The sequence below is a fragment of the Oncorhynchus keta genome, chromosome 5 (genome assembly GCF_023373465.1).
Source record: "Oncorhynchus keta strain PuntledgeMale-10-30-2019 chromosome 5, Oket_V2, whole genome shotgun sequence".
Lineage (NCBI taxonomy): Eukaryota > Metazoa > Chordata > Actinopteri > Salmoniformes > Salmonidae > Oncorhynchus > Oncorhynchus keta.
Genome location: NC_068425.1, coordinates 38,025,462 through 38,052,128, shown reverse-complemented (window position 1 = coordinate 38,052,128; position 26,667 = coordinate 38,025,462). Strand labels below are relative to the sequence as shown.

Here is a 26,667-nt window from a genome sequence, read left to right as displayed (position 1 = left end):
TTAAGGCACCTCCGGGTTTTGTGATATATGGCCAATATACCACGACTAAAGGCTGTATCCAGTCACTCCACGTTGCGTCGTGCCTAAGAACACGATATTGGCCATATAACACAGCTCCTCAGGCCTTATTGCTTAAATATACAGTACCAGTCAAAAGTCTGGACACAGTTAAAAATAGAACGTCATCATGTTTTGGTCACAAAGAAAAAAAACACTTGCCTTGTTAGTTGGCTACAGCTGGTTGTACCATTTCACCAAACCCTGTAACCACTACTTATTACTTCTAAACAAAATACCTTTTAGGGTGGACTCTGTTGGCTTACTGTTTGAACAGTTGCTGAGATAATATTTTGCTTATCAATGCAAAATAAGCTACTTTGAGGAATAGCCTATATAGTGTATAGATGTCAGATGTAGGAACCAAGCTACAACACCGCCTCCACGGCTGTGGAAGGAATGATATGGCGCGTCTCAATTTTAAGGAAGTTCAAAAAGTATGTTGAATGCCAGAGAGTATTTACAAGGAGCCGCCCCTTTTGTGACGAAAAACGACATCGCAACTCCGTAGACCGAGTAGTAAGCTTTAGGAGAACTAGGTTAAGTTTAGGAAAGGGGTTAGGGTTAGCTGAAATGAAAAATAAAAAAATTGTCCCTGACCCGAATCAAACTTATCGAGCCACAACCTGGCCCGACCTCAGAACAGCCTTAATTTCCAATAACGCGATTGCGTGTGTGTGTGTGTGTGTGTGTGTGTGTGTGTGTGTGTGTGTGTGTGTGTGTGTGTGTGTGTGTGTGTGTATGTGTGTGTGTGTGTGTGTGTGTGTGTGTGTGTGTGTGTGTGTGTGTGTGTGTGTGTGTGTGTGTGTGTGTGTGTGTGTGTGTGTATATTCCCAGTTGCATGGTACTACTCACAATTGAAAGAGGAATGGGACTCCCTGGACCGGCTGAAGTCATCCCCGTAGAGAGCAGTCATGCTGGGCTGGCTGGTACGGCGGCCTGGGTAGGGTGGAGGTAGAGAACTAGAGCCCATCCCTGACCCTGCAGCTGCTCCAGCCATCCTCTCCTTGGTCTTCAGGGCCAGGGTCCTCTCCTAGACAAATAGATAGCTAGGTATTTACATAATGTAGATAGGGATTTTATTCATCATCGAGGGGACAATACCAGGACGGTTTCCTGGACACAGATTACGCCTAGACCGGGACTAAAAAGCCAGATCAATGGAGAAGTCCAGGACCAGACATAATGTATCTGATGTCCAGGACCAGACATAATGTATCTGATGTCCAGGACCAGACATAATGTATCTGAAGACCAGGACCAGACATAATGTATCTGATGTCCAGGACCAGACATAATGTATCTGATGTCCAGGACCAGACATAATGTATCTGATGTCCAGGACCAGACATAATGTATCTGATGTCCAGGACCAGACATAATGTATCTGATGTCTAACAGAAGTCCAGGACCAGACATAATGTATCTGGTGTCCAGGACCAGACATAATGTATCTGGTGTCCAGGACCAGACATAATGTATCTGGTGTCCAGGACCAGACATAATGTATCTGATGTCCAGGACCAGACATAATGTATCTGATGTCCAGGACCAGACATAATGTATCTGATGTCCAGGACCAGACATAATGTATCTGATGTCCAGGACCAGACATAATGTATCTGATGTCCAGGACCAGACATAATGTATCTGATGTCCAGGACCAGACATAATGTGTCTGATGTCCAGGACCAGACATAATGTATCTGATGTCCAGGACCAGACATAATGTATCTGATGTCCAGGACCAGACATAATGTTTTTGATGTCCAGGACCAGACATAATGTATCTGATGTCCAGGACCAGACATAATGTATCTGATGTCCAGGACCAGACATAATGTATCTGAAGTCAAACAGAAGTCCAGGACCAGATATAATGTATCTGATGTCCAGGACCAGACATAATGTATCTGATGTCCAGGACCAGACATAATGTATCTGAAGTCAAACAGAAGTCCAGGACCAGACATAATGTATCTGATGTCCAGGACCAGACATAATGTATCTGAAGTCAAACAGAAGTCCAGGACCAGATATAATGTATCTGATGTCCAGGACCAGACATAATGTATCTGATGTCCAGGACCAGACATAATGCATCTGAAGTCAAACAGAAGTCCAGGACCAGACATAATGTATCTGGGAAAACAGAAGCAAACACACATTCTGAACAAAACCAAACCAACAGAATACAAGTACCATGTCATACCTGTTTCAGCCTCTCCTCATCCCTCATCAGGGCCACCAGCTGCTTGGCCTTCTCCCTAACATTCACCCCCTGGTCCCTGCCATCCCTGTCTGTGAACTGGAAGTCCCGTAGGGTCTACAGAGGAGGAGGAGAAGGAAGAGGAAGAGAAGGAAATATACTTTATTATACTTTTTCTGCAGATAGTAACCATTCAGAAGCCAGCTCAGTGCACTCACTCAGACATTTATCCCGACAGACTCGGGATTCGAACCGTCAACCTAACCTGTATGGTGTAGACGTTCTCCCTGCACTGCTGCGCCACACGTTCCGAGCCCGTTTTGATCAGGTAGTCCAGTAGAGTCAGGGCCTAGCAATAAAATAACAATCCACTTCACTTACACACAACACATTTCAAAACAGACACCGCACACATCTAACAGTAGATAGAAAGACAAGGGTTAAACAATACAGACACCACACACATCTAACAGTAGATAGAAAGACAAGGGTTAAACAATACAGACAGACATCACACACATCTAACAGTAGATAGAAAGACAAGGGTTAAACAATACAGACAGACATCACACACATCTAACAGTAGATAGAAAGACAAGGGTTAAACAATACAGACAACACACATCTAACAGTAGATAGAAAGACAGGGTTAAACAATACAGACAGACATCACACACATCTAACAGTAGATAGAAAGACAAGGGTTAAACAATACAGACACCACACACATCTAACAGTAGATAGAAAGACAAGGGTTAAACAAAACAGACAGACATCTAACAGTAGATAGAAAGACAAGGGCTAAACAATACAGACAGACATCTAACAGTAGATAGAAAGACAAGGGCTAAACAATACAGACACCACACACATCTAACAGTAGATAGAAAGACATGGGTTAAACAATACAGACAGACACCACACACATCTAACAGTAGATAGAAAGACAAGGGTTAAACAATACAGACAGTAGATAGAAAGACAAGGGTTAAACAATATAGACACACACACATCTAACAGTAGATAGAAAGACAAGGGTTAAACAATACAGACAGACATCACACACATCTAACAGTAGATAGAAAGACAAGGGTTAAACAATACAGACAGACATCTAACAGTAGATAGAAAGACAAGGGCTAAACAATACAGACAGACATCTAACAGTAGATAGAAAGACAAGGGTTAAACAATACAGACACCACACACATCTAACAGTAGATAGAAAGACAAGGGTTAAACAATACAGACAGACACCACACACATCTAACAGTAGATAGAAAGACAAGGGTTAAACAATACAGACAGACACCACACACATCTAACAGTAGATAGAAAGACAAGGGTTAAACAATACAGACAGACACCACACACATCTAACAGTAGATAGAAAGACAAGGGTTAAACAATACAGACACCACACACATCTAACAGTAGATAGAAAGACAAGGGTTAAACAATACAGACAGACACCACACACATCTAACAGTAGATAGAAAGACAAGGGTTAAACAATACAGACAGACACCACACACATCTAACAGTAGATAGAAAGACAAGGGTTAAACAATACAAACAGAATATGATGATAAAAATAGGAACAGGATATTTAAAGAATGACAGGAAAACTAACAATTGTATGTTAGTAAATATCATCCAGGTGAATGTTGTATGTTAGTAAATATCAGAGAGAAAACATTTAGTTTCCAGATGAATGTTGTATGTTAGTAAATATCAGAGAGAAAACATTTAGTTTCCAGGTGAATGTTGTATGTTAGTAAATATCATAGAGAAAACATTTAGTTTCCAGGTGAATGTTGTATGTTAGTAAATATCAGAGAGAAAACATTTAGTTTCCAGGTGAATGTTGTATGTTAGTAAATATCAGAGAGAAAACATTTAGTTTCCAGATGAATGTTGTATGTTAGTAAATATCAGAGAGAAAACATTTAGTTTCCAGGTGAATGTTGTATGTTAGTAAATATCATAGAGAAAACATTTAGTTTCCAGGTGAATGTTGTATGTTAGTAAATATCAGAGAGAAAACATTTAGTTTCCAGGTGAATGTTGTATGTTAGTAAATATCAGAGAGAAAACATTTAGTTTCCAGGTGAATGTTGTATGTTAGTAAATATCATAGAGAAAACATTTAGTTTCCAGGTGAATGTTGTATGTCAGTAAATATCATAGAGAAAACATTTAGTTTCCAGGTGAATGTTGTATGTTAGTAAATATCAGAGAGAAAACATTTAGTTTCCAGGTGAATGTTGTATGTTAGTAAATATCAGAGAGAAAACATTTAGTTTCCAGGTGAATGTTGTATGTCAGTAAATATCAGAGAGAAAACATTTAGTTTCCAGGTGAATGTTGTATGTTAGTAAATATCATAGAGAAAACATTTAGTTTCCAGGTGAATGTTGTATGTTAGTAAATATCAGAGAGAAAACATTTAGTTTCCAGGTGAATGTTGTATGTTAGTAAATATCATAGAGAAAACATTTAGTTTCCAGGTGAATGTTGTATGTTAGTAAATATCATAGAGAAAACATTTAGTTTCCAGGTGAATGTTGTATGTTAGTAAATATCATAGAGAAAACATTTAGTTTCCAGGTGAATGTTGTATGTTAGTAAATATCAGAGAGAAAACATTTAGTTTCCAGGTGAATGTTGTATGTTAGTAAATATCAGAGAGAAAACATTTAGTTTCCAGGTGAATGTTGTATGTTAGTAAATATCATAGAGAAAACATTTAGTTTCCAGGTGAATGTTGTATGTTAGTAAATATCATAGAGAAAACATTTAGTTTCCAGGTGAATGTTGTATGTCAGTAAATATCAGAGAGAAAACATTTAGTTTCCAGGTGAATGTTGTATGTTAGTAAATATCAGAGAGAAAACATTTAGTTTCCAGGTGAATGTTGACCTTGTAGACGTGTCTCCAGTTCTTCCCGCTGTCGTTGAGGCGTTTCCAGATCATACCCATGACCTCAGTGAACGCCACCACGTTGAAGGTCAGGTCAGCGATCTCTGACATCAGAGAGGAGGGGGGGCCCCACGGGTCGTTGGAGGTCGCCTCGCGGACCTTAATATAATAATAATATGAATACATATTTAGTTTGACAAAATATAATTCGGGCCGGGATTCAATCCGATCTCATTTTGTCAGCGATGCGCCATTTAAAAAGTACGTTTCCGAATGAGCCGACATACGCAGCATTCAGCGTGAATGAGGTCTCCGAAACATTCCCTTTAAAATCACCAACAAAGCACGATCGGTTTGAATCCCAGCCCAAGAAAAATGATAAACTACAATATATAAGAATGATTTATGATGGCTCTTTTCTCAGACCCAAAGAAGCTTTACAATATTGACAGTTGAAGTCGAAGGTTTACATACACTTATGTTGGAGTCGTTAAAATTTGTTTTTCAACCACTCCACACATTTCTTGTTAACAAACTATAGTTTTGGCAAGTCGGTTAGGACATCTACTTTGTGCATGACACAAGTAATGTTTTCCAACAATTGTTTACAGACAGATTATTTCACTTATAATTCACTGTATCACAATTCCAGTGGGTCAGAAGTTTACATACACTAAGTTGACTGCCTTTAAACAGCTTGAAAAATGCCAGAAAATTATGTCATGACATTAGAAGCTTCTGATAGGCTAATTTACATCATTTGAGTCAATTGGAGGTGTACTTGTGGATGTATTTCAAGGCCAACCTTCAAACTCAGAGCCTCTCTGTTTGACATCTTGGGAAAATCAAAAGAAATCCACCAATACCTCAAAAAAATGTCCAAATGATTTCCAAATGCCTGAAGGTACCACGTTCATCTGTACAAACAACAGTACGCAAGAATAAACACCATGGGACCACGCAGCCGTCATACCGCTCAGGAAGGAGACGCGTTCTGTCTCCTAGAGATGAACGTACTTTGGTGTGAAAAGTGCAAATCAATTCCAGAACAACAGCAAAGGACCTTGTGAAGATGCTGGAGGAAACAGGTACAAAAGTATCTACATCCACAGTAAAACGAGTCCTATATCGACATAACCTGAAAGGCCGCTCAGCAAGGAAGAAGCCACTGCTCCAAAACCACCATAAAAAAACAGACTACGGTTTGCAACTGAACATGAGGACAAAGATTGTACTTTTTGGAGAAATGTCCTCTGGTCTGATGAAACAAAAATAGAACAGTTTGGCCATAATGACCATCTTATGTTTGGAGGAAAAGGGGGAGGCTTGCAAGCCGAAGACCACCATCCCAACCGTGAAGCATGGGGGTGGCAGCATCATGTTGTGGGGTGCTTTGCTGCAGGAGGGACTGGTGCACTTCACAAACTAGATGGCATCATGAGGACGGAAAATTATGTGGATATATTGAAGCAACATCTTAAGACATCAATCAGGAAGTTAAAGCTTGATCGCAAATGGGTCTTCCAAATGGACAATGACCCCAAGCATACTTCCAAAGTTGTGGAAAAATGGCTTAAGGACAACAAAGTAAAGGTATTGGAGTGGCCATCACGAAGCCCTGACCTCAATCCTATAGAACATGTGTGTGCAGAACTGAAAAAGTGTGTGCGAGCAAGGAGGCCTACAAACCTGACTCAGTTACACCAGCTCTGTCAGGAGGAATGGGCCAAAATTCACCCAACTTATTGTGGGAAGCTTGTGGAAGGCTACCCAAAACATTTGACCCAGGTTAAACTATTTAAAGGCAATGCTACCAAATACTAATTGAGTGTATGTAAACTTCTGACCCACTGGGAATGTGATGAAAGAAATAAAACTTGAAATAAATAATTCTCTCTTCTATTATTCTGACATTTAACATTCTTAAAATAAAGTGATGATCCTAACTGACATGAGACAGGGAATTTTTACTAGGATTAAATGTCAGGAAATGTGAAAGACTGAGTTTAAATGTATTTGGCTCAGGTGTATGTAAACTTCCAACTTCAACTTTAGGTAACAATACAAATATTAAATAACAACAACAACAAGCACAACAACAAACCTTGATCTCTGCCTCTGAGTATTGGTTGACCATGTTCTTCACCTGGCGGCGGAGAGATGATGTCTGCATGGTGATTGGTCAGTGTTTCACAGGTGTTAAGAAGTGGGCAATGGAATCGTACAGTGGGCCCGCCCACTAGCTTTCTTCTCACAGGTAGAGTTAAGGAGGGGGGAGTCTTTAACTGGGATGGAGGAGGGAGGTAGGGGGAGGTCAGTAGAGTTAAGGAGGGGGGGGGGAGATGAGATGTGGTCCTCTAGATGAGTTCAGTGACGCCCAGAGTGTGTGTTCCTGGTCGGGAAGAGAACATCACAGTTAGACTGACATACAGATGCACACTGTAATATCAGTGACCAGTAGACCAGGGTTGTGTCCTCTAATACGCCCTATTCCCTATATAGTGCACCCCATTAGACCAGGGCCCAAATGGCACCCTATTCCTTATATAGTGCACTACTTTAGACCAGGACCCATGGGGTAGTAGTGGTGCACTAAGTAGTGTGTAGTGTACTAGGGAATAGGGTGCCTTTTGGGACAAGAGAGAAAGAGACATGGTGGGACCTGACCACACACAGAGAGAGCTGACTATAGACGATCTACCATCCCTCTCTGTCCAGTCAGCCATTTCAGAATCATGAAGGACAAAAGGACGTTTTTTTTTTTACAGGAATACAAATATTAGTTTTGAGGAGGGGGACTTAACCGTGAGGACACAGCCCTTTGTAGCGCACTACTTTTGACCAGAGCCTATAAGGGGGACATATAGGTGTTAGGGTGCATTTTGGGACTTATCCCTATATAATAAAATCCTACACACTGCCATTGTCATTATCACTTGCTTGTCAAGCTCACAGCCTTCGTCAAAGCTTTTGCTTTCATTTTGAGGGTATAGGGTGCCATTTGGGAAGGGCCCAAACTGATTATTTTTAGTCTATAGTCATAGGCATTTTCTTCTTTGAAAGTTTTGTTATCCAACAGACAGGGAGGAGCACCACCCCCTGCTTGTTTGTCTGATAGGATTCCATCATCACCATGGCAGCAGAGCAGAAAAGCGGCTTGGGCACCAAAGGTTAGAGTTACTAAACAGCTACGGACAAACCTGTTACACTACTGTACTAAGAAACGGCTGTAGATGTACCCGTTACACTACTGTAATAAGAAACGGCTGTGGGTGTACCTGTTCCACTACTGTAATAAGAAGGGTCAGAGCCCACCTGTCTGCACACTCTACCACATACCTGTCCCAGACCTGACCAAGATCCTTATAGGACACACACTCTACCACATACCTGTCCCAGACCTGACCGAGATCCTTATAGGACACACACTCTACCACATACCTGTCCCAGACCTGACCGAGATCCTTATAGGACACACACTCTACCACATACCTGTCCCAGACCTGACCGAGATCCTTATAGGACACACACTCTACCACATACCTGTCCCAGACCTGACCGAGATCCTTATAGGACACACACTCTACCACATACCTGTCCCAGACCTGACCAAGATCCTTATAGGACACACACTCTACCACATACCTGTCCCAGACCTGACCGAGATCCTTATAGGACACACACTCTACCACATACCTGTCCCAGACCTGACCGAGATCCTTATAGGACACACACTCTACCACATACCTGTCCCAGACCTGACCAAGATCCTATAGGACACACACTCTACCACATACCTGTCTCAGACCTGACCGAGATCCTTATAGGACACACACTCTACCACATACCTGTCCCAGACCTGACCGAGATCCTTATAGGACACACACTCTACCACATACCTGTCCCAGACCTGACCGAGATCCTTATAGGACACACACTCTACCACATACCTGTCCCAGACCTGACCAAGATCCTTATAGGACACACACTCTACCACATACCTGTCCCAGACCTGACCAAGATCCTTATAGGACACACACTCTACCACATACCTGTCCCAGACCTGACCGAGATCCTTATAGGACACACACTCTACCACATACCTGTCCCAGACCTGACCAAGATCCTTATAGGACACACACTCTACCACATACCTGTCCCAGACCTGACCGAGATCCTTATAGGACACACACTCTACCACATACCTGTCCCAGACCTGGCCGAGATCCTTATAGGACACACACTCTACCACATACCTGTCCCAGACCTGACCAAGATCCTTATAGGACACACACTCTACCACATACCTGTCCCAGACCTGACCGAGATCCTTATAGGACACACACTCTACCACATACCTGTCCCAGACCTGACCGAGATCCTTATAGGACACACACTCTACCACCACCTGTCCCAGACCTGACCGAGATCCTTATAGGACACACACTCTACCACATACCTGTCCCAGACCTGACCGAGATCCTTATAGGACACACACTCTACCACATACCTGTCCCAGACCTGACCAAGATCCTTATAGGACACACACTCTACCACATACCTGTCTCAGACCTGACCGAGATCCTTATAGGACACACACTCTACCACATACCTGTCCCAGACCTGACCGAGATCCTTATAGGACACACACTCTACCACATACCTGTCCCAGACCTGACCAAGAACCTTATAGGACACACACTCTACCACATACCTGTCCCAGACCTGACCAAGATCCTTATAGGACACACACTCTACCACATACCTGTCCCAGACCTGACCGAGATCCTTATAGGACACACACTCTACCACATACCTGTGCCAGACCTGACCGAGATCCTTATAGGACACACACTCTACCACATACCTGTCCCAGACCTGACCAAGATCCTTATAGGACACACACTCTACCACATACCTGTCCCAGACCTGACCGAGATCCTTATAGGACACACACTCTACCACATACCTGTCCCAGACCTGACCGAGATCCTTATAGGACACACACTCTACCACATACCTGTCCCAGACCTGACCGAGATCCTTATAGGACACACACTCTACCACATACCTGTCCCAGACCTGACCGAGATCCTTATAGGACACTCACTCTACCACATACCTGTCCCAGACCTGCCCGAGATCCTTATAGGACACACACTCTACCACATACCTGTCCCAGACCTGACCGAGATCCTTATAGGACACACACTCTACCACATACCTGTCCCAGACCTGACCGAGATCCTTATAGGACACACACTCTACCACATACCTGTCCCAGACCTGACCGAGATCCTTATAGGACACACACTCTACCACATACCTGTCCCAGACCTGACCGAGATCCTTATAGGACACACACTCTACCACATACCTGTCCCAGACCTGACCGAGATCCTTATAGGACACACACTCTACCACATACCTGTCCCAGACCTGACCGAGATCCTTATAGGACACACACTCTACCACATACCTGTCCCAGACCTGACCGAGATCCTTATAGGACACACACTCTACCACATACCTGTCCCAGACCTGACCGAGATCCTTATAGGACACACACTCTACCACATACCTGTCCCAGACCTGACCGAGATCCTTATAGGACACACACTCTACCACATACCTGTCCCAGACCTGACCGAGATCCTTATAGGACACACACTCTACCACATACCTGTCCCAGACCTGACCAAGATCCTTATAGGACACACACTCTACCACATACCTGTCCCAGACCTGACCAAGAACCTTATAGGACACACACTCTACCACATACCTGTCCCAGACCTGACCGAGATCCTTATAGGACACACACTCTACCACATACCTGTCCCAGACCTGACCAAGATCCTTATAGGACACACACTCTACCACATACCTGTCCCAGACCTGACCGAGATCCTTATAGGACACACACTCTACCACATACCTGTCCCAGACCTGACCGAGATCCTTATAGGACACACACTCTACCACATACCTGTCCCAGACCTGACCAAGATCCTTATAGGACACACACTCTACCACATACCTGTCCCAGACCTGACCAAGATCCTTATAGGACACACACTCTACCACATACCTGTCCCAGACCTGACCGAGATCCTTATAGGACACACACTCTACCACATACCTGTCCCAGACCTGACCGAGATCCTTATAGGACACAAAACTTGTCAACTTGTAATCATTCATGTTGGAGAAATTCATTGACTACTTTCCTATTACAAGATTGTTTCATCCCAGCAGCACGAAAAGTCATGTGACTTTAATTACATCCACCCCACGAAAAGTCATGTGACTTTAACTACATCCACTCTGGTAAAAAGTGATGTGACTTTAACTACATCCACTCTGGTAAAAAGTGATGTGACTTTAACTACATCCACTCTGGTAAAAAGTGATGTGACTTTAACTACATCCACTCTGGTAAAAAGTGATGTGACTTTAACTACATCCACTCTGGTAAAAAGTGATGTGACTTTAACTACATCCACTCTGGTAAAAAGTGATGTGACTTTAACTACATCCACTCTGGTAAAAAGTGATGTGACTTTAACTACATCCACTCTGGTAAAAAGTGATGTGACTTTAACTACATCCACTCTGGTAAAAAGTGATGTGTCTTTAACTACATCCACTCTGGTAAAAAGTGATGTGTCTTTAACTACATCCACTCTGGTAAAAAGTGATGTGACTTTAACTACATCCACTCTGGTAAAAAGTGATGTGTCTTTAACTACATCCACTCTGGTAAAAAGTGATGTGACTTTAACTACATCCACTCTGGTAAAAAGTGATGTGACTTTAACTACATCCACTCTGGTAAAAAGTGATGTGACTTTAACTACATCCACTCTGGTAAAAAGTGATGTGACTTTAACTACATCCACTCTGGTAAAAAGTGATGTGACTAACTACACATCCACTCTGGTAAAAAGTGATGTGACTAACTACATCCACTCTGGTAAAAAGTGATGTGTCTTTAACTACATCCACTCTGGTAAAAAGTGATGTGACTTTAACTACATCCACTCTGGTAAAAAGTGATGTGACTTTAACTACATCCACTCTGGTAAAAAGTGATGTGACTAACTACATCCACTCTGGTAAAAAGTGATGTGACTTTAACTACATCCACTCTGGTAAAAAGTGATGTGACTTTAACTACATCCACTCTGGTAAAAAGTGATGTGTCTTTAACTACATCCACTCTGGTAAAAAGTGATGTGTCTTTAACTACATCCACTCTGGTAAAAAGTGATGTGTCTTTAACTACATCCACTCTGGTAAAAAGTGATGTGATTAACTACACATCCACTCTGGTAAAAAGTGATGTGACTAACTACATCCACTCTGGTAAAAAGTGATGTGATTAACTACACATCCACTCTGGTAAAAAGTGATGTGACTTTAACTACATCCACTCTGGTAAAAAGTGATGTGATTAACTACATCCACTCTGGTAAAAAGTGATGTGTCTTTAACTACATCCACTCTGGTAAAAAGTGATGTGACTAACTACATCCACTCTGGTAAAAAGTGATGTGTCTTTAACTACATCCACTCTGGTAAAAAGTGATGTGACTTTAACTACATCCACTCTGGTAAAAAGTTATGTGACTTTAACTACATCCACTCTGGTAAAAAGTGATGTGACTAACTACATCCACTCTGGTAAAAAGTGATGTGACTTTAACTACATCCACTCTGGTAAAAAGTGATGTGACTAACTACATCCACTCTGGTAAAAAGTGATGTGACTTTAACTACATCCACTCTGGTAAAAAGTGATGTGATTAACTACATCCACTCTGGTAAAAAGTGATGTGATTAACTACATCCACTCTGGTAAAAAGTGATGTGACTTTAACTACATCCACTCTGGTAAAAAGTGATGTGACTTTAACTACATCCACTCTGGTAAAAAGTGATGTGTCTTTAACTACATCCACTCTGGTAAAAAGTGATGTGACTTTAACTACATCCACTCTGGTAAAAAGTCATGTGACTTTAACTACATCCACTCTGGTAAAAAGTGATGTGACTAACTACACATCCACTCTGGTAAAAAGTGATGTGACTAACTACACATCCACTCTGGTAAAAAGTGATGTGACTAACTACACATCCACTCTGGTAAAAAGTGATGTGACTTTAACTACATCCACTCTGGTAAAAAGTGATGTGACTAACTACATCCACTCTGGTAAAAAGTGATGTGACTAACTACACATCCACTCTGGTAAAAAGTGATGTGACTTTAACTACATCCACTCTGGTAAAAAGTAATGTGACTAACTACACATCCACTCTGGTAAAAAGTGATGTGACTTTAACTACATCCACTCTGGTAAAAAGTGATGTGACTTTAACTACATCCACTCTGGTAAAAAGTGATGTGACTTTAACTACATCCACTCTGGTAAAAAGTGATGTGACTTTTTAAAAAATGATCCACTCTCTTCCGTGTCCAGTCTTTTAGAAGAAACAACGGGTATAGAATAGTAGTACAACAACAGAACAGCCCAGATCTGGACGACAACAAACTACTTCATGTTACCAGCATGCTGCCAGGGCCATGAGTCAGCCAAAACATCACCGTCATGCCAGTACACTTTCCTCTCATAAGTCAGCAGTACCTATTAAACAAAGGGTTTAGAGCAGGCAGACTGAGGATCTATCCTCTAACTCAGTCAGACGTTGACCTGGTCGTACGTCTCCATGTCTGAAACTTCTACAGGCTTTGGGATTCAAGGCAGGTTCATAAGTGAATGGTATACTATATATACAAAAGGATATCCACTTCAAATTAGTGGATTCGGTTACACCGGTTGCTGACAGGTGTATAAAATTGAGCACACCGCCATGCAATCTCCATAGACAAACAGCCCGGCCCATACTGAAGAGCTCAGTGACTCTTCAGTTGCCATTCTATGACACCGTCACCTTTCTAACAAGTCAGTTTGTCAAATCTCTACCTTGCTAGACAGCCAAGTAATCTCCATAGACAAACATTGGCAGTAGAATGGCCCGTACTGAAGAGCTCAGTGACTTTCATCGTGGCACCTCCATACGATGCCACCTTTTCAACAAGTCAGTTTGTCAAATGTCTGCCCTGCTACAGCTGCCCCGGTCAACTGTAAGTGCTGTTATTGTGAAGTGGAAACGTTTAGGAGCAACAACAGCTCAGCTGCGAAGTGGTAGACCACACAAGCTGTGTGCTGAAGCACGTAGCGCGTAAAAAATTGTCTGTCCTCAGTTGCAACACTCACTACCGAGTTCCAAACTGCCTCTGGAAGCAACGTCAGCACAATAACTGTCAGGAGCTTCATGAAATGGGTTTCCATGGCCGAGCAGCCACACACAAGCTTAAGATCACCACGCGCAATGCCAAGCGTCTGCTGGAGTGGTGTAAATCTCGCCGCCATTGTACTCTGGAGCAGTGGAAACGCGTTCCCTGGAGTGATGAAGCACTCTCCACCATCTGGCAGTCCGACAGACGAATCTGAGTTTGGCTGATGCCAGGAGAGCGCTACCTGCCCTAATGCATAGTTCCAACAGTAAGACGGAATAATGGTCTGGGGCTGTTTTTCATGGTTCGGGCCCTTTAGTTCCAGTGAAGGGAAATCTTCTATAGCTACAGCATACAATAACATTCTAGACGATTCTCTGCTTCAAACTTTGTGGCAACAGTTTGGGGATGGCACCTTTCCAGTTTCAGCATGACAATTTCCCCATGCACAAAGTGAGGTCCATGCAGAAACCAGGCCTAATCGCCCAACATCAGTGCCTGACCCCACTAACACTCTTGTGGCTGAATGGAAGCAAGTCCCCGCAGCAATGTTCCATCATCTAGTGGAAAGTCTTCCCAGAAAAGTTGAGGCTGTTATAGAAACAAAGTGGGGAACAACTCCACTTTAATGCCCATGATTTTAGAATGAGATGTTGGACGAGCAGGTGTCAATGGGGTGTTTTAGAAGCAGTGCTATTGACTTGTATCGATCCAGCGGAAGCCCTCTTGACTGTATCGATCCAGCTGAAGCCCTCTTGACTGTATCGATCCGGCTGAAGCCCTCTTGACTGTATCGATCCGGCTGAAGCCCTCTTGACTGTATCGATCCGGCTGAAGCCCTCTTGACTGTATCGATCCGGCTGAAGCCCTCTTGAATGTATCGATCCGGCTGAAGCCCTCTTGACTGTATCGATCCAGCTGAAGCCCTCTTGACTGTATCGATCCGGCTGAAGCCCTCTTGACTGTATCGATCCAGCTGAAGCCCTCTTGAATGTATCGATCCAGCTGAAGCCCTCTTGACTGTATCGATCCGGCTGAAGCCCTCTTGACTGTATCGATCCAGCTGAAGCCCTCTTGACTGTATCGATCCAGCTGAAGCCCTCTTGACTGTATCGATCCGGCTGAAGCCCTCTTGACTGTATCGATCCAGCTGAAGCCCTCTTGACTGTATCGATCCAGCTGAAGCCCTCTTGAATGTATCGATCCAGCTGAAGCCCTCTTGACTGTATCGATCCGGCTGAAGCCCTCTTGACTGTATCGATCCAGCTGAAGCCCTCTTGACTGTATCGATCCAGCTGAAGCCCTCTTGACTGTATCGATCCAGCTGAAGCCCTCTTGACTGTATCGATCCGGCTGAAGCCCTCTTGACTGTATCGATCCGGCTGAAGCCCTCTTGACTGTATCGATCCAGCTGAAGCCCTCTTGACTGTATCGATCCGGCTGAAGCCCTCTTGACTGTATCGATCCGGCTGAAGCCCTCTTGAATATATCGATCCGGCTGAAGCCCTCTTGAATGTATCGATCCAGCTGAAGCCCTCTTGAATGTATCGATCCAGCTGAAGCCCTCTTGAATGTATCGATCCAGCTGAAGCCCTCTTGAATGTATCGATCCGGCTGAAGCCCTCTTGAATGTATCGATCCGGCTGAAGCCCTCTTGAATGTATCGATCCAGCTGAAGCCCTCTTGAATGTATCGATCCAGCTGAAGCCCTCTTGAATGTATCGATCCAGCTGAAACCCTCTTGAATGTACTGAAAATGTGATTTAATAATCTGTCCCCATTACCAAAGTCCCAGAGAAAAGTAGTGCTTCGTTGCAAAACCTGGTTTTTGACAAGACTGGTATATAGATTATATATATTTACGACTAATAAACCCCTAATAAACCCCAATAAACCCCTAATAAACCCCTAATAAACCCAAATAAACCCCTAATAAACCCTAATAAACCCCTAATAAACCATAATAACCCCCTAATAAACCCTAACAAACCCCTAATAAACCCTAATAAACCCCTAATAAACCTTAATAAACCATAATAACCCCCTAATAAACCCCCTAATAAACGCTAATTACCCCCTAATAAACCCTAACAAACCCCCTAATAAACCCACTAATAAACCCTAATAAACATCCTAATAAACCCTAATAAACCCCCTAATAAACATCATACTAAACCCTAATAAACCCCCTAATAAACCCCCTAATAAACCCCTTGTAAATAATTTATAAAGTCCATCTTCATGTAAAATGTTACCTAGATAAAACAAGTCTATTCACCAATACATAGATGACAAAATGATCACACAATTAAGACAACCGGAACATTGACATTAACAATTATTCAGTACAATGTCAAGTAACTCATCTTGGAACCCAGAATCAAATCTTCATGTCAACGCTGACCTCAGGCCTGCTAATGTTACGAGTGTTGGGAGAGAGATTACACGGAACTGACTAGAATAAGATCATGACTCAGTAGGTGTACCGAGCCTCCACTGCTGTGATATAGGGCCCTATGGCTACAACTGTACAGTAACATCAGTGTCATAGTCCTGGTTGGAAATAGACTGATGGCTGATGAAAATAGCCATGGATGCTTCCTGTACGGTCAGATGACCACTACCACTATCTCCAGTGGTCCTTACACATCCAGGCCAGAAACAACCCCACTACCACTATCTCCAGTGGTCCTTACACATCCAGGCCAGAAACAACCCCACTACCACTATCTCCAGTGGTCCTTACACATCCAGGCCAGAAACAACCCCACTACCACTATCTCCAGTGGTCCTTACACATCCAGGCCAGAAACAACCCCACTACCACTATCTCCAGTGGTCCTGACACATCCAGGCCAGAAACAACCCCACTACCACTATCTCCAGTGGTCCTTACACATCCAGGCCAGAAACAACCCCACTACCACTATCTCCAGTGGTCCTGACACATCCAGGCCAGAAACAACCCCACTACCACTATCTCCAGTGGTCCTGAAACATCCAGGCCAGAAACAACCCCACTACCACTATCTCCAGTGGTCCTTACACATCCAGGCCAGAAACAACCCCTACCTCTTGACCTCTTATATTAGGGGTGGCAGGTAATATAGTGGTTTGTAACCGAAAGGTTGCTAGATCAAATCCCCGAGCTGACGAGGTAAAAATCTACTGTTGTGCCCCTGAATAAGGCAGTTAACACACTGTTCCCTGGTAGGCCGTCATTGTAAATAAGAATTTGTTATTAACTGACTTGCCTAGTTAAATAAATATTAGTTAGGTGGAACCTTCCCCGTAGGATTCACACTGACTACAGATCTCCACAAGTCAAGTCGTTTTGTCAAGGGCCTATAGGGGATAGGGGTCGTTTTGACAAGGGCTATAGGGGATAGGGGTCGTTTTGACAAGGGCCTATAGGGGATAGGGGTCGTTTTGACAAGGGCCTATAGGGGATAGGGGTCGTTTTGACAAGGGCCTATAGGGGATAGGGGTCGTTTTGACAAGGGCCTATAGGGGATAGGGGTCGTTTTGACAAGGGCCTATAGGGGATAGGGGTCGTTTTGACAAGGGCCTATAGGGGATAGGGGTCGTTTTGACAAGGGCCTATAGGGGATAGGGGTCGTTTTGACAAGGGCCTATAGGGGATAGGGGTCGTTTTGACAAGGGCCTATAGGGGATAGGGGTCGTTTTGACAAGGGCCTATAGGGGATAGGGGTCGTTTTGACAAGGGCCTATAGGGGAAAGGGGTCGTTTTGACAAGGGCCTATAGGGGAAAGGGGTCGTTTTGACAAGGGCCTATAGGGGATAGGGGTCGTTTTTACAGGGGCCTATAGGGGATAGGGGTCGTTTTGACAATGGCCTATAGGGGATAGGGGTCAACTTTAGGGGTGACAAGGGCCTATAGGGGATAGGGGTCGTTTTGACAAGGGCCTATAGGGGATAGGGGTCGTTTGACAAGGGCCTATAGGGGATAGGGGTCGAGCTGAAAAAAATCTTTTGACAAGGGCCTATAGGGGATAGGGGTCGTTTTGACAAGTGCCTATGGGGGATAGGGGTCGTTTTGACAAGGGCCTATAGGGGAAAGGGGTCGTTTTGACAGGGGCCTATAGGGGATAGGGGTCGTTTTGACAGGGGCCTATAGGGGATAGGGGTCGTTTTGACAAGGGCATATAGGGGATAGAGGTCGTTTTGACAAGGGCCTATAGGGGATAGGGGTCGTTTTGACAAGGGCCTATGGGGGATAGGGGTCGTTTTGACAAGGGCCTATGGGGGATAGGGGTCGTTTTGACAAGGGCCTATAGGGGATAAGGGTCGTTTTGACAAGGGCCTATAGGGGATAGGGTTGTTTTGACAAGGGCCTATAGGGGATAGGGGTCGTTTTGACAAGGGCCTATAGGGGATAGGGGTCGTTTTGACAAGGGCCTATAGGGGATAGGGGTCGTTTTGACAAGGGCCTTTAGGGGATAGGGGTCGTTTTGACAAGGGCCTTTAGGGGATAGGGGTCGTTTTGACAAGGGCCTTTAGGGGATAGGGGTCGTTTTGACAAGGGCCTATAGGGGATAGGGGTCGTTTTGACAAGGGCCTATAGGGGATAGGGGTCGTTTTGACAAGGGCCTATAGGGGATAGGGGTCGTTTTGACAAGGGCCTATAGGGGATAGGGGTCGTTTTGACAAGGGCCTATAGGGGATAGGGGTCGTTTTGACAAGGGCCTATAGGGGATAGGGTTTGTTTTGACAAGGGCCTATAGGGGATAGGGGTCGTTTTGACAAGGGCCTATAGGGGATAGGGGTCGTTTTGACAAGGGCTATAGGGGATAGGGGTCGTTTTGACAAGGGCCTATAGGGGATAGGGGTTGTTTTGACAAGGGCCTATAGGGGATAGGGGTTGTTTTGACAAGGGCCTCAGTCACCAGGCAGGTTCATGTTCAGCTCCTAGCTACGTATGCATTGTATTTGGCTTCATTTCCTCCCTCTACCATCTACTGGCCCTGGGACAACACTGATGTATTCCTGGCATTCCTGTGTTGGAATCTGTACAGGAAATAGCTATAAAAATGGTCAAGTTAGAGAGCCCTGTGCGCTGCAGGAGAGAGTGGAGTTGGGAATAGATGGAGTGAGTGAGTGAGTGAGTGAGTGAGTGAGTGAGTGAGTGAGTGAGTGAGTGAGTGAGTGAGTGAGTGAGTGAGTGAGTGAGTGAGTGAGTGACTGACTGACTGACTGACTGACTGACTGAGTGAGTGTGATCATTCCATTGGTCCATAGTGATCAATCTCCTATTGAAAAAAACACTATAATATTATCCTGTAGTTTATTAAATGAGTCTGCAGCTAGAACCTAGACTGGTCCCAGATCTGTTGTCTCCAATAGCCTGGTCCCAGATCTATTGTCTCCTTCTATAGCCTGGTCCCAGATCTGTTGTCTCCTTCTATAGCCTGGTCCCAGATCTGTCGTCTCCTTCTATAGCCTGGTCCAAGGTCTGTCGTCTCCTTCTATAGTCTGGTCCCAGATCTGTTGTCTCCTTCTATAGCCTGGTCCCAGATCTGTTGTCTCCTTCTATAGCCTGGTCCAAGGTCTGTCGTCTCCTTCTATAGTCTGGTCCCAGATATGTCGTCTCCTTCTATTGCCTGGTCCCAGATCTGTTTTCTCCTTCTATTGCCTGGTCCCAGCTGCACCACTCAGGCTAGGTCCCAGCTGCACCACTCAGGCTAGGTCCCAGCTGCACCACTCAGGCTAGGTCCCAGCTGCACCACTCAGGCTAGGTCCCAGCTGCACCACTCAGGCTAGGTCCTAGCTGCACCACTCAGGCTAGGTCCTAGCTGCACCACTCAGGCTAGGTCCCAGCTGCACCACTCAGGCTAGTTCCCAGCTGCACCACTCAGGCTAGGTCCCAGCTGCACCACTCAGGCTAGGTCCCAGCTGCACCACTCAGGCTAGGTCCCAGCTGCACCACTCAGGCTAGGTCCTAGCTGCACCACTCAGGCTAGGTCCTAGCTGCACCACTCAGGCTAGGTCCTAGCTGCACCACTCAGGCTAGGTCCTAGCTGCACCACTCAGGCTAGGTCCTAGCTGCACCACTCAGGCTAGGTCCTAGCTGCAGCACTCAGGCTAGGTCCTAGCTGCAGCACTCAGGCTAGGTCCTAGCTGCACCACTCAGGCTAGGTCCTAGCTGCACCACTCAGGCTAGGTCCTAGCTGCAGCACTCAGGCTAGGTCCAAGATGCACCACTCAGGCTAGGTCCAAGATGCACCACTCAGGCTAGGTCCTAGCTGCACCACTCAGGCTAGGTCCTAGCTGCACCACTCAGGCTAGGTCCGAGCTGCACCACTCAGGCTAGGTCCTAGCTGCACCACTCAGGCTAGGTCCTAGCTGCAGCACTCAGGCTAGGTCCTAGCTGCAGCACTCAGGCTAGGTCCAAGATGCACCACTCAGGCTAGGTCCAAGATGCACCACTCAGGCTAGGTCCAAGATGCACCACTCAGGCTAGGTCCTAGCTGCACCACTCAGGCTAGGTCCTAGCTGCACCACTCAGGCTAGGTCCTAGCTGCACCACTCAGGCTAGGTCCTAGCTGCACCACTCAGGCTAGGTCCTAGCTGCAGCACTCAGGCTAGGTCCAAGATGCGCCACTCAGGCTAGGTCCAAGATGCGCCACTCAGGCTAGGTCCTAGCTGCGCCACACAGGCTAGGTCCTAGCTGCACCACACAGGCTAGGTCCTAGCTGCACCACTCAGGCTAGGTCCTAGCTGCACCACTCAGGCTAGGTCCTATGCACCACCTAGGTCCTAGCTGCACCACACAGGCTAAGTCCTAGCTGCACCACCTAGGTCTATTGCACCACACAGGCTAGGTCCTAGCTGCACCACACAGGCTAGGTCCTAGCTGCACCACTCAGGCTAGGTCCTAGCTGCACCACTCAGGCTAGGTCCTAGCTGCACCACTCAGGCTAGGTCCTAGCTGCACCACACAGGCTAGGTCCTAGCTGCACCACTCAGGCTAGGTCCTAGCTGCACCACTCAGGCTAGGTCCTAGCTGCACCACACAGGCTAGGTCCTAGCTGCACCACTCAGGCTAGGTCCTAGCTGCACCACACAGGCTAGGTCCTAGCTGCACCACTCAGGCTAGGTCCTAGCTGCACCACTCAGGCTAGGTCCTAAAACACCACTCAGGCTCAGGTCCTAGCTGCACCACACAGACTAGGTCCTAGCTGCACCACACAGGCTAATCCTAGCTGCACCACTCAGGCTAGGTCCTAGCTGCACCACTCAGGCTAGGTCCTAGCTGCACCACCTCAGGCTAGGTCCTGGCTGCACCAAAGGCTAGGTCCTAGCTGCACCACTCAGGCTAGGTCCCAGCTGCACCACTCAGGCTAGGTCCTGCTGCACCACACAGGCTGGTCCCAGCTGCACCACTCAGGCTAGGTCCCAGCTGCACCACTCAGGCTAGGTCCCAGCTGCACCACTCAGGCTAGGTCCTAGCTGCACCACACAGGCTAGGTCCCAGCTGCACCACTCAGGCTTCCCAGCTGCACCACACAGGCTAGGTCCCAGCTGCACCACTCAGGCTAGGTCCTAGCTGCACCACTCAGGCTAGGTCCTAGCTGCACCACTCAGGCTAGGTCCTAGCTGCACCACTTTAGGTCCTAGCTGCACCACTCAGGCTAGGTCCCAGCTGCACCACTCAGGCTCCTAGCTGCACCACTCAGGCTAGGTCCTAGCTGCACCACTTCTAGGTCCTAGCTGCACCACTCAGGCTTACTAGGCCTCTGTTTTCTATCTAAATTAGGAATGGGTTCTATTTCCTTTCTCTTTCCTCACTCCATCCATAATGCAGGCTTGAGGATAGAACTACACTATTGTGCACCTTACAGCATATCCACCTTGACATGCCTATACGGTACCATGTCCTTCTCTCATTCAGTCAGTGGGTCCAAAAGAAACCGTGGGCACAGGGCAACACACACACACACGCGCACACGCGCACGCACACACCAAAACACCAACACACCAACACAAACTTCATATATCCCCTGAGACAAACAGGGCTGGTCTGACAAGCCAACACTCCACTCCGACCCAAAACACAAACTCATCAAAACAAAACCAATATAAGAGGATACTTAAAGGGGCAATCCGTAGTTGAAACAATAACAGAGCATAGTCCTCGTCACTGTTTCTGTAAAAACCTTGAGGGACGAGGCTGGTGAAACTAAACCAATCTCATATTCCTAGACAGAACTGACCATCCATGATAAAAATGATAGTTTTAACAATGTTTTGAGGCTCCACAGTGTTTATTTACATTTACTTTGTTTGTAAACATTGGAGTAAAACCAGGTTATATTTGGGGTTCTGATGGGGTACCACAGTTGAACTAAGCTCCTGAGGAACTTACAAGTTATATTCTTCAAGAATCAATGGGTACCTATTATTCATTTATAAGTCTGATGTAGCGACTGCAGATTTCTCCTTTAGTATCTGTCGTCTCTAAGAGGACATGATGGTTCCTGTATACAACCGAGAGACCATGACCTAGCCCTTGATTAAACATAACTCCAACCCTGCATGAGCACGAGTACAGTACAAGTTATAAATGATGTATGACTGAGCATGAAGACGTGTTATAGGCCTATTCTATGATGTAGGATCATAGAATAGGATCAAAGGCCTACAAGTGTAGACAGCACTGGTGGGTTGGGACCTGTAAATCCCCGGGTTGGACACAGGTAGACCTACGTGAGTTTATGTAGTCTAATACTGGACAGGTAGACCTACGTGAGTTTATGTAGTCTAATGCTGGACAGGTAGACCTACGTGAGTTTATGTACCTAATGCTGGACAGGTAGACCTACGTGAGTTTATGTAGTCTAATGCTGGACAGGTAGACAGACCTACGTGAGTTTATGTAGCCTAATGCTGGACAGGTAGACAGACCTACGTGAGTTTATGTAGCCTAATGCTGGACAGGTGACCTACGTGAGACGGTGTAATGCAGGTGGAATCATGGTTTCATTTGAATGTTGAAAACCTTAGAAAGAGGCCCACAAATACTTTCTGACAATAGTCCATCTCTGGATTGATTTCAGAATTGGCTCCGTCGTAAATAATCTTCAGAGTCCTTGCTGAAGTTTGTTACATTGTAATGAGTAGGCGATCGGCCACATGCCTACAATAACCTTCATTACTTAACATCATAGGTGTGTCTGAATTAAGCAATCAGGGATAGTTTTCTTGTTCATGTTCTGCTATCCTTACTGTTGACAAGTGTCTGCCCAACCTAGCACCTGGGTTTTACAAGTTTGTAGCTATATCCTAGATTAGTTGCCCTGTCCAAGGTATCAGTTTCGCCCTCCGAGTTTAGGTATAAACTGGGGCAATGAACCCACATCATGCAGCACATTGCTCAGATCGGACAGAGCAGGGCCCGGTTTCCCAAAACAGTAGTGCAGAACAGAGCAGCGAGCCCATGGCAGGCACAGAGCACAACAGTGACTCAGCTATCGGCGCTAACAGTTACATACTAAACCGAACAAATGAACCGCTCAAACAAACCGAAAATCAGTCTATGTAAACCACTGGGCGGTTTCCCGAAACCCCTTTCCTCCCCTATACCTCTTGCATCGCGCATCATCGGCGTCCCAACGGGAACCTTTCAAAGAAATACCTCCTCTCTCAACATGTTTCCGAGCTCCTGTTTCGAATGAAAAAGAAATCGTTGAAAGGGGTACTAAAAGCCACAAACGAAAAAGGATCTCCAGAGCAGTCCAGGATTATGTCCGGTAGAAATGTTCCGAATATTATTGTTTTCGGTGCAGGTGTCTTTGAAATTCTATCTGGTGTCCGGTAAAAGTTTATTGTGTGTGCATAAGACTGAACACACAAACGCATGAGCGCGGTGCTAGCAGATGGCAAAGAAACCCCTGAGCCTCACACACAGTAAAATGGAACGACAGAGGGAGAGAGAGGTAGAATAGGGAGGGAGGGGTGCGTTGTGCCTGCGGAGTCAGGCTTTAACCCGTTTAAAACCCGGGTGGAAAGCAACTTCAACTTCTCAATCCAATTTATTTTTCAATTTAAGGTGCTTTATTGGCATGGGAAACATATGTTTACATTGCCAAAGCAGGTAAATAGATAAACAAACGTGAAATAAACAATAATACATTTACAGGGTACATTACACTCACAAAAGTTCCAAAAGAATAAAGACATCGCTCTCTCCTTCTCCTCGCGCTCTCGCGCTCTCTATTCTCTCCAGTCAGAGGCCGAATGACCTGTCACATACAATGTTGTGGGACACTTTCACATACAGGTGTCAGACACAGCTCTTCACATACAGGGTGTCAGACACAGCTCTTCACATACAGGGTGTCAGACACAGCTTTCACATACAGGGTGTCAGACACAGCTCTTCACATACAGGGTGTCAGACACAGCTCTTCACATACAGGGTGTCAGACACAGCTCTTCACATACAGGGTGTCAGACACAGCTCTTCACATACAGGGTGTCAGACACAGCTCTTCACATACAGGGTGTCAGACACAGCTCAACAGGGTGTCAGACACAGCCCTTCACATACAGGGTGTCAGACACAGCCCTTCACATACAGGGTGTCAGACACAGCTCTTCACATACAGGGTGTCAGACACAGCCCTTCACATACAGGGTGTCAGACACAGCCCTTCACATACGGGGTGTCAGACACAGCCCTTCACATACAGGGTGGTCAGAACAGCCCTTCACATACAGGGTGTCAGACACAGCCCTTCACATACAGGGTGTCAGACACAGCCCTTCCTCACATAAAGGGTGTCAGACACAGCTCTTCACATACAGGGTGTCAGACACAGCTCTTCACATACAGGGTGTCAGACACAGCCCTTCACATACAGGGTGTCAGACACAGCCCTTCACATACAGGGTGTCAGACACAGCCCTTCACATACAGGGTGTCAGACACAGCCCTTCACATACAGGGTGTCAGACACAGCTCTTCACATACAGGGTGTCAGACACAGCCCTTCACATACAGGGTGTCAGACACAGCCCTTCACATACAGGGTGTCAGACACAGCTCTTCACATACAGGGTGTCAGACACAGCCCTTCACATACAGGGTGTCAGACACAGCCCTTCACATACAGGGTGTCAGACACAGCCCTTCACATACAGGGTGTCAGACACAGCCCTTCACATACAGGGTGTCAGACACAGCCCTTCACATACAGGGTGTCAGACACAGCTCTTCACATACAGGGTGTCAGACACAGCCCTTCACATACAGGGTGTCAGACACAGCCCTTCACATACAGGGTGTCAGACACAGCTCTTCACATACAGGATGTCAGACACAGCTCTTTACATACAAGGTGTCAGAAACAGCCCTTCACATACAGGGTGTCAGACACAGCCCTTCACATACAGGGTGTCAGACACAGCTCTTCACATACAGGGTGTCAGACACAGCTCTTCACATACAGGGTGTCAGACACAGCTCTTCACATACAGGGTGTCAGACACAGCTCTTCACATACAGGGTGTCAGACACAGCCCTTCACATACAGGGTGTCAGACACAGCTCTTCACATACAGGGTGTCAGACACAGCCCTTCACATACAGGGTGTCAGACACAGCCCTTCACATACAGGGTGTCAGACACAGCCCTTCACATACAGGGTGTCAGACACAGCTCTTCACATACAGGGTGTCAGACACAGCTCTTCACATACAGGGTGTCAGACACAGCTCTTCACATACAGGGTGTCAGACACAGCCCTTCACATACAGGGTGTCAGACACAGCCCTTCACATACAGGGTGTCCGACACAGCCCTTCACATACAGGGTGTCAGACACAGCCCTTCACATACAGGGTGTCAGACACAGCCCTTCACATACAGGGTGTCAGACACAGCCCTTCACATACAGGGTGTCCGACACAGCCCTTCACATACAGGGTGAGTGCTGCAGAGATGGTTGTCCTTCTGGAAGGTTCTCCCATCTCCACAGAGGAACTCTGGAGCTCTGTTAGAGTGACCATCGGGTTCTTGGTCACCTCCCTGACCAAGGCCCTTCTCCCCAGATTGCTCAGTTTGGCAGAGGGGCCAGCTCGGTGGTTCCAAACTTCTTCCATTGAAGAATGATGGAGGCCACTGTGTTCTTGGGGACCTTCAACGCTGCAGAC

The 26,667-nt window shown here is 45.7% G+C and overlaps 1 protein-coding gene and 1 long non-coding RNA gene across 3 annotated transcripts in view; one reads left to right on the top strand and one right to left on the bottom strand.

Annotated features, from left to right (window-relative positions):
• The window catches only part of epn3a (epsin 3a), a 70,507-nt gene extending 46,381 nt beyond the window's left edge, over nt 1–24,126 (bottom strand). For both annotated transcript variants that reach the window (XM_052519847.1, XM_052519848.1), the window contains exons 1-6: nt 24,096–24,126; nt 7,293–7,580; nt 5,189–5,347; nt 2,532–2,615; nt 2,270–2,383; nt 913–1,090 (exon numbers count right to left, since the gene is read on the bottom strand). In XM_052519847.1, coding sequence (XP_052375807.1) covers nt 913–1,090; nt 2,270–2,383; nt 2,532–2,615; nt 5,189–5,347; nt 7,293–7,361 — 604 coding nt within the window. In that variant the 5' untranslated portion in view covers nt 7,362–7,580; nt 24,096–24,126. The remainder of the gene's footprint in view (nt 1–912; nt 1,091–2,269; nt 2,384–2,531; nt 2,616–5,188; nt 5,348–7,292; nt 7,581–24,095) is intronic.
• Nucleotides 20,515–21,218, top strand: LOC127930304 (uncharacterized). The gene is made up of 3 exons (XR_008137843.1): nt 20,515–20,598; nt 20,899–20,923; nt 21,124–21,218. It is a non-coding gene; the product is annotated as an uncharacterized LOC127930304 (long non-coding RNA).
• Nucleotides 24,127–26,667: the final 2,541 nt, after the last annotated feature.